This window comes from Ranitomeya variabilis, chromosome 1, assembly GCF_051348905.1.
Source record: "Ranitomeya variabilis isolate aRanVar5 chromosome 1, aRanVar5.hap1, whole genome shotgun sequence".
Classification (NCBI taxonomy): Eukaryota; Metazoa; Chordata; class Amphibia; order Anura; family Dendrobatidae; genus Ranitomeya; species Ranitomeya variabilis.
In genome coordinates this window covers 974,329,895-974,339,439 of record NC_135232.1, presented here as the reverse complement: position 1 = coordinate 974,339,439, position 9,545 = coordinate 974,329,895, and the positions used below count along the sequence as shown (strand labels likewise).

The window sequence follows — 9,545 nt, the reverse complement described above, 5'->3', positions numbered from 1 at the left end:
GATGCTCCAGAGGTTCTCAATGGGGTTGAGGTCAGGGGAAGATGGTGGCACACCATAAGATTGTCCTCTTTTATGCCCATAGCAGCCAGAGATGCAGATGTGTTTTTTGCAGCATGAGAAAAAAAATTCTAACCTTATCACTCATAAACTCTTTGTGCATAATAATTTGGAACACAGTGTAAATGTTGTACTGACTTAGGTGGGATGTGCACTTTGACTTTCAAGAATGATGTAATTTCACATACATTATGTCATTATCAATATACCAGAAGGTTTTTATGTCACTAGATGGTGGCCCGATTCTAACGCATCGGGTATTCTAGAATATGTATGCCCACGTAGTATATTGCCCAGTGACGTAGTATATTGCACAGCCACGTAGTACATTGCCCAGCTACGTAGTATATTGTCCAGTGACGTAGTATATTGTCCAGTTACGTAGTATACAGCAGAGCCACGTAGTATATTGCACAGCGACGTAGTATACAGCAGAGCCACGTAGTATATTGCCCAGTTACGTAGCATATTGCCCAATGACGTAGTATATTGCCCAGTGACGTAGTATATTTCCCAGTGACGTAGTATACAGCACAGAGCCACGTAGTATATTGCCCAGCCACGTAGTATATTGCCCAGCCACCTATGTCACAGGTTAAAAAATAAACATATACTCACCTTCCGAGGGGCCCCTTGTAGTTCTGTCGCCTGTGTTCGGTTCAGGCGGCAGTTTCCGGTCCGAGGGTGTGATGATGTCGCGGTCACATGACCGTGACGTCACGGCAGGTCCTTCTCGCGCAGGGCCTGTGATGACGTCGCGGTCACATGACCGTGACGTCATGGCAGGTCCTTGTGGCACACCAACCTTAGCACCGGAACCTGCCGCTTGCATGGACCGGTCACCGGAGCGTCGGAAAGGCGGAAGGTGAGTATATAATGATTTATTTTTTAAAATTATTTTTAACATTAGATGTTTTTACTATTGAGGCTGCATAGGCAGCCTCAATAGTAAAAACTTGGTCACACAGGGTTAATAGCGGCGGTAACGGAGTGAGTTACCCGTGGCATAACGCGGTCCGTTACCGCTGGCATTAACCCTGTGTGAGCAGTGACTGCGGGGAGTATGGCACGGGCGCCGAGCACTGACTGCAGGGGAGTAGGGAGGGACTAATCGGACTGTGCCCGTCGCTGATTGGTCGCGGCAGCCATGACAGGCAGCTGGCGAGACCAATCAGCGAATGAATATCCGTGACGGAAGTTGCCGACAGAAAGACGGAAGTACCCCTTAGACAATTATATATAGATATTTATTGCACATGTTGAGGATATTTTTGTATGTAAATTTCATGAAGAGACATATTTTTAGCACTTGGCGCAATTTATGTCTTATTTATGTATATTAAATGGTCTGAGAAAGGAGATGCTTCAGTGTTACTACCCTGTGTCCCGTATGTAGCATACAGTGATGTATACAGTACATGCTTGTGTTCAGGTAAAAAAATCCAATGGTAGTAACAATTGTTCTTCTCACTATTTATTACAACCAATAACACACAGAATTTAACTGTTTTCCTCTAACGCTAATATTTCACAAACGTGAAGAACAGTATGCCCAATGTAATAAGATATTATCTGGGAACATTTTAACATATTTGTTGAAGAGCAACATGACATTTGAAAAATAATCTTTAAAGGGACTCTGTCACCTGAATTTGGAGGGAACAATCTTCAGCCATAGGGGCGGGGTTTTCGGGTCTGTGATTCACCCTTTCCTTACCCGCTGGCTGCATGCTGGCTGCAATATTGGATTGAAGTTCATTCTCTGTCCTCCATAGTACACGCCTGCGTAAGGCAAGATTGAACTTCAATCCAATATTGCAGCCAGCATGCAGCCAGCGGGTAAGGAAAGGGTGAATCACACACCCGAAAACCCCGCCCCTACGGCTGAAGATTGTTCCCTCCAAATTCAGGTGACAGAGTCCCTTTAAGTGCATTTTTCCCAAGGGGAAATCCAACCTAACGCAATCTCAATCTTGTGACAGCGCTGGAGTATGTGAGTAGGTACTAAAAATGAGCAGATTTCATATACTGTAAATCTCTCCCATGGTCTTAATAATGGCCATTCAATCAATTACTTATGGATGTATTGCAGCTCATGTCCAGTGGTTGTGAAGGATTTAAAACTCATCTCTGTTCAGTTTTCCTTTTTAGAAACCTAAAAGTTAAAACATCAGCAAGTGACATTGCAGGACATAATAAACATGGCTGGCCCATAACATGGACAATTAACGATATCATCTACAGCCAGCCCTTATAACATATTCCAAGGAGTGCCCTTATCTTCAGATGAACTGGACCTATGCTATTGATAAGTCTGCATACATCACACAATACACACCTTGCAGCTTCTACATTCTAGAAATATCAGTTATCAGCAGGACTGCACTATTACTATGCTATCTTGGAAGCAAAGCATAGTTTGCAAATTCCTAGGTGCCAGGAACCCTTTGCCCCTAAAAATGTATTGGCACTCTCTGGGCTCTCTTCTATTCATGAATATGAAAGTTCTTGCTGCCTGATTGCTTTGCTACTTAAAAACAAACTTGTTGCTCACAAAGTGTTTGATAGTATGGGAAAAATGCTATGTTATTTCCTATACTACCAAACTGTTTAGATTCTGGTGTATAGACATTGTCACATGTTGTATTATTACATTAATTAACAAAAACAGTTAAAGAGGTAGTGTGGGAAAACTATAAGCTTGCCTGAATATCCACCTGGATCCAGTGCAGGCCGCTCCGTGCTCTGCACAAGAAGACATCACCGTTCCACGTCTACTGTGACCTGTGATTGGCAGCAGTAGTCAGGTGACTTTGAGCAATCTGATCATTTGCTGCTCAATTCACCTGACCACTGCAGTCAATCACAAGCTGCAGCAATCCAGAGGCTGGTGGAAAGGTGACAACTAGTGATGAGCGAGTATGCTCGTTACTCAAGATTTCCGAGCGCTCAGGGATTTAGTTTTTGTCGCCGCAGCTGCATGATTGGCGGCTGCTGGACAGCCTGAATACATGTGGGGATTTCCTAACAAACAGGCAACTCCCACATGTATTCAGGCTGTCTAGCAGCCGCAAATCATGCAGCTGCGGGGACAAAAACTAAATCTCCGAGCACGCCCAAAATACTCGGCGAACACCCAAGCATGCTCGGAAATGTCGAGCAACGAGCACACTCGCTCATCACTAGTGACACCTCCATTACCTGTGTCAGCACAGAACACGAAGTGGCCTCCACTGGATGCAGCTGGGTATTAATCAATTATTTTTACACATCCAGTCTCCGGGGCAAGCTTTTATTTAGCCCAGCAAACCTTTTAAACTGCTGTGCTTTCTTATCGCCATAAATTCTATATGACAATGACACACAAATACTTGTATAAACAGAAATCTAACACGACCAAGTTCATAATGGTCCAGATCTTCTTAAATTCAGTGACAAAACTCATGGAGGGATATGTAAAGCATTTTTTTTTTAAATGGCTTAATTACTTGCTATACTGCACAACGGCTTCAGGTCCCCCCTTCTATTTGTACTTTTACCTAATGTAAAATAGGCTATTATTTTATGTATACAATGTAGAAAATTAGAGATGAACGACAAATGATTTAATATGTAATAATAAGTGCTAATTTATGCTTGTTTGCTATATGTATTTATTAATTAATGTCATTTTAAGCTTGTTTGCCATCCTTTTTGTATGTGCTCACACATTAAAGAGAACCTGTCATCAGGTCAAAAGGGACAAGTTTTTTTTTATTTTGTTTTAGGGTTTTTCACATTGCGTTCTGTGTCCCTGTCAGGGCATACGTCCGAAATCCCCCCGAAAACAGCTTCCAGATGGATATTTATTCAGAACGCAATGTGAAAGCACCCTGAGTTTTCAGCCTTTTTATTTTGTGTTAACTTTGATGGTCTTTAAAAAAGGAGGTTGCTCACAGGATTTGTTGGGGACGTGTCTTTGGGCTGCTCTGTATTATGCTGTGAGCCATGCCTTCTTAGATAGACCAGAAACATTAGAATAATATAAAGGGGTCATATCTCTGAAATTGTATGGCAGATTTAATAAAAAATAATTAAAAATAATACTCAGGGAAGCAGTGGGAATAAAATAAGGCCAAAAGCTGTCCACTTCACCTGATGACAGGTCATCTTTAATCATGTATAAATGTCCTTAATTTATTTTGTGCCTCCTTCAAAAATGTATTACTAGAAAATTCCAGGAAAATGTAAATGTAAATACACCTTCCATTATGAATGTCTCAAAAAGTTTCACAGATTCTTGACTTTTCCGGACTCATCTGCTCAGCCCATTCAGATTTTGTGTTGTACAATAGTAGAGAACAAACCCGTATTTATAAAGTCATAAAAATGCATGAACTATTAGCCTAGAAAGCCTATTAGAAAGCTATGGTACCCAGTAAATGTACAATAATATCTGAATATTAGGAAACCTGCTCTTAAATTGCTAAGATTTTATTCACGCTGGCAGTCAGAATAGTATTGTGTACTGCACTTTTCTGCCCCCTTAAAAAGGGTTAAAATTAATAAAAAACTGAAACCTGACAAACCTGTATGTCAGTTGAATCCATCAAGATTTCTTACAAAATAGTACTCTCTTATACACCAGGGATCCTTTAAAAAAGAATCCATGATGTCAATATGAATAAAGACATGAAACAGATATCTGGAGGTCTTGTAGCATTATCCTACAAATGCATATATGAAAATAACAGTATAATTAAGACCAATTAAAGCTGAAACAATACTGCTGAATACAAGTTAAAGGGAACCAAAAATAAATTATATCATCAAAGACATGAAAACATGAGAAATTCATAACTGCTCTAGAAATAAGAAGACTGATTAGGGACAAAAAGTCCTTGCTCCATGTGGCTTCCATTTGTGACGGACAATGTCGGTGACACTGAGTAGCTTGGGTAAGAATAAGGTCTGGATGTGAACGATGGCAAACTTGCTGATACAGGTGACTGAGCACTGTTAACAGACTTCAGAGTACTGTGATGAAAGCTGTAGCCTGAAACCATGAAAAGACAGGAAAACAGAAAAAAATCAGTAAAAAAATCATTTAAATAAAGTACAATGACTAAACAATAATGGCAACAAGATAGGTAGGTTCTATGTGATAATTTCTGCCTTAAGTATTATAAGAAAGCAGCGATATTCATTGATAAAATGTAGTTACAAAACTTCCTGGCTATACAAACTGTGTATTCCTGCTAGTAAAAACTCATGTAACAAAATCTATCACAAGCAGGAGGAAGGGCTGATATTCTCTATGTGATGCAGCATCAGCCAAACCATGAGCCCACAAAGCATGTTAACAGAAAGCAGCTCTGCCACTTATCCATCACTTGCTGTCATTAGGTAGGAGCGAGAGCAATGTGATGCAACTCTTCCTCCTCTTCAAAGCCAGACAGGGCCTCATAGGAAATTGTAAACTGCAATAGGTTATATTACGGAACAAAAAGTCAACATGGTAGACAACTCAAAAATTCAATGTAAACTATATGTAAAGTGCTTGCAGGAGAGCCGCCTTAATAAGGTTGACTAATAGAAAAAAATACTGGTGGATACACCAGGAGAACATCAGTTATTTGCACCTGTATTACTTTCATCATATACATTTGGGGTCTGTATGCATGCCGTTGTGAACTGCAATGAGGTTTTGTGGATTTGGTGTCCTTACTAGTACAGTTGTCACAGAGTTACCGCAACAGAGTAGTGCAAGAAGACCGCAGCGTCTGCTTCGCCGCTCAGAAGAAGCACGTCTCCGGTGTATTAAATGTGTTTGTTTTCTTTTAGCAGGACAGGGGTTAATCGGCCATGTGGAAATCCCTGCATTCAGCTGTGCTCGGTTAACCACTCCTCTCTCCTATAACAGCTAGGCCTCCTGGCCAGGTCCTTGTCTGAGTTAGCACTTGCTACATAGGTCTGGAGTGAGAGGAGCTGGTGTGGATACGGAGAGCTGGAGGAGTTTATTGTGCAACTGTTGCTTAGTTTGTACGCTTGGAAATTCTTCATCCTTACCTGCCTTAATTTCTTCCCCCATCCTTCACACCCTGCTGGATACCTCTGTTATTTGTGAGAGTATATTTTGTGAGTGAAATTTTCTTTTACCCTTGTCTTTGTTCCCGCCTGTCAGGTTGGTGTACTACAGTACACCGTAGCGCCTCTCTTCCCCAAGTGGGGGAGGGGCACAGATGCAGGGCTGCAGCTATGAGACAGGGCAAGGGCAGAGGCCCCAGCATCCTCGCCATCTGAGGTATCCCAGTAAAAGGGTGAGCTAGGGCGCCCCCTAGTGCTAGGGCCAGGAAAGGTGCCACTGTTCCCAGTTTACTCGCCAGCCCTTTCGTGACAACAGCGGCATGTAAAAATTTGGGCACCTCTGGTCAATATTACTGTTATTGTAAACAGTTAACCAAGTTCAAAATTAAATGATCTCTAAAAGGCCTAAAGTTAAAGATGACACATTTCCTTTGTATGTTAGGCTATATATATATATATATATATATATATACTGTAAATATTCATGTTTTACACTTTAAAAATTACAAAAAGGAAAATGGGGCAATGTAAAAGTTTGGGCACCCTGCTTGGTTAGTACCTCTTTTTGAAAGTATCGCAGCTTGTAAGGCTTTTTGTTGCCTGACAAGTCATTCATTTTTTGTTTGAGGGATTTTCATCCATTCTTCCTTGGAAAATTCTTCTAGTTCTGTGAGATTCCTGGGTCGTCTTGCATGCACTGCTATTTTGAGGTCTAGCCACAGATTTTCAGTGATGTTCACAAAAGGGGACGATGAGGGACATTGTAAAACCTTCAGCTTGCGTCTTTTGAGGTAGTCTATTGTGGAATTTGACATGTTTTTAGGATCATTATCCATTTGTAAAAGCCATCCTCTTTTCAACTTCAGCTTTTTTACATATTGCATTATGTTTGCATCAAGAATTTGTTGAAATTTCATTGAATCCATCCTCTCTACCTGTGAAACGTTCCCCATACCATTGGCAGCAACACAACACCAAAGCATGATTGATCCACCCCCATGCATAATGATTGGCAAGATGTTCTTTTCCTGAAATTCTGTGCCCTTTTTTCTCCACACATACCTTTGATCATTGTTGCCAAAGAGTTCTATTTTAACCTCATTTGTCCACATGACTTCTTTCCAAAATGCATCAGGCTTGTTTAGATGTTCTTTTGCATAGTTCTGATGCTGAATGTTATGGTGAAGGCGCAGAAGAGGTTTTCTTCTGATGACTCTTCAATGAAGGCCATATTTGTGCAGGTGTTTCTGAACAACAGAACAATGTACCACAACTCCAGAATCTGCTAAATATTTCTGAAGGTCTTTTGCAATCAAGCATGAGTTCTGATTTGCCTCTATAGCAATCCTACAAGCAGCTGTTGCTGAAATTTTGCTTGGTTTTTCAGACCTTATCTTGACATGCTTTAGAACTGAGGAAAGGGCAACTTGAAAACACTTTGCAATCATCTTATAGACTTCTCCTGCTTTGTTGGCCTCCACCATTTTCATTTTCAGAGTGCTAAGCAGTTGCTTAGAAGAACCCACTGCTGCTGTTTTTTCACACACGGTTAGAAAAGTCATAGTTACTCACCGATAACGGTGTTTCTCGGAGCCCATGACAGCACTACGGAGAGAGGGGATCCACCCTTCAGGGACAGGAAACCTACAGATAAAAGGGCGGTACTTCTCCCTCGCATCAGTTGGTTTACAGAGCATCGGAGGACCTCCAGGTTAGTTACAACAGAGAAAAAAATCACATTGTAACATTTCTTAAAGAAAAAAAAAAAGGAACCCCGTGCCTAGACTATATTATATAAATTATATTAAACATATGTAATTAAAGGTGCTCACCGCACTCGTGATGGGAGGGAATAAGCGAGTGCTGTCATGGGCTCCGAGAAACACCGTTATCGGTGAGTAACTATGACCTTCTCGGTCCCCCATGACAGCACTACGGAGAGAATTGCAGAGACTAAGCTTAGGGAGGGACCACCGCTTCGAGAACCCTTCTCCTGAAGGTCAAGTCAGACACAGAGGCTAGATTTAATCTATAGTGCCTAAAAAAGGTTGATGGTGATGACCAGGTGGCCGCCTTACAGATTTGTTCTATCGATACCTCTGACCTCTCAGCCCATGAGGTAGCTACTGCTCTTGTAGAATGCGCTCTTATACCATCCGGGATCGTATTCCCCGTGGATGAATATGCCAACGCTATTGCCTCTTTTATCCACCTTGCCAAAGTACCTTTAGATGCCCGGAATCCTTTTCTGGGACCCTGAAAACAGACAAACAAAGAGCCTTCCTTCCTATACTCCCTGGTAGAATCTAGATACTGGACTAGACACCTTCTGACATCTAGATTATGGAAGTTCTGCTCTTTCTCATTTCTGGGGTTTGGGCACAAGGACGGCAGGGATATTTCTTGTGACCTATGGAATTTTGACACCACTTTTGGTAAATAGGCCGGGTCAGGTCTAAGAGTGACTCTATCATCCAAAATTTTTGTAAAAGGTGGGTTAGAGGATAGGGCTTGAATATCGCTTATTCTGCGCGCGGATGTTAAGGCTACTAGAAGAATGGTTTTAAGTGTCAGTGTTTTTATGGGAATCGTGTTTATGGGTTCAAATGGAGGACCAGATAATGCGGAGAGGACTAAATTTAGGTCCCATGAGGGCATCTTTTGGGTAACTACAGGTTTTGATCTCGTTACCGCTTTAATGAATCTTATTATCCATGGGTCAGCCGCAATATTTTGGTTATAGAGTGCTCCCAGGGCTGCTATCTGTACCTTAAGAGTACTGACCGCTAACCCCTGTTCCAGACCTTTTTCTAGGAACTCAAGTATTTTATTAATTGAAGGTCCCTCCTGGATTTTTACTTTGAAGACAGACAAGAATTTTTTCCATGTTTTCCCATATATTTTAGTAGTAATAGGTTTTCTACTTTTTAACAATGTAGCCACTAAGTTGTCTGAGAAGCCCCTTTCCTTTAATAGTCCCCGTTCAAAAGCCAGGCTGTGCAAGTTCGACTCTTGTGGGTGGAAGATCGGTCCTTGCTGTAGCAGGTCTGGTATATTTGGTAGGACCCATGGGTCTGAGACCGATAGCATCCTTAGCCAGGAAAACCATGTCCTTTTTGGCCAGAACGGGGCAATAAGGACCATTTTTGTTTTGTCTTCTCTGACTTTCCGAATGACTGCCGGAATCAGAATGATTGGCGGAAAAGCGTATGTCAGCTTGTGTGTCCATGGGATCAGAAAGGCATCCAGAGCCTGGGGATTCCCTTCCGGACTCAGTGAGCAAAAATTTGCTTACTTTTTTGTTTTTGGAATTGGTGAACAAATCTATTGTTGGAGTTCCCCACATTTCTGTGATCTGGTTGTAGATAGACTGATTCAGGGACCATTCGCCTTGTTTCAACTGGGTTCGACTCGAATAATCT

At 41.6% G+C, this 9,545-nt stretch overlaps 1 protein-coding gene across 3 annotated transcripts in view; it reads right to left on the bottom strand.

Moving 5' to 3' along the window:
• Window positions 1-3,087: 3,087 nt before the first annotated feature.
• The window catches only part of RBM46 (RNA binding motif protein 46), a 118,867-nt gene continuing 112,409 nt past the window's right edge, over window positions 3,088-9,545 (bottom strand). For all 3 annotated transcript variants that reach the window (XM_077279388.1, XM_077279385.1, XM_077279384.1), the window contains exon 5: window positions 3,088-5,092. In XM_077279388.1, coding sequence (XP_077135503.1) covers window positions 4,902-5,092 — 191 coding nt within the window. In that variant the 3' untranslated portion in view covers window positions 3,088-4,901. The remainder of the gene's footprint in view (window positions 5,093-9,545) is intronic.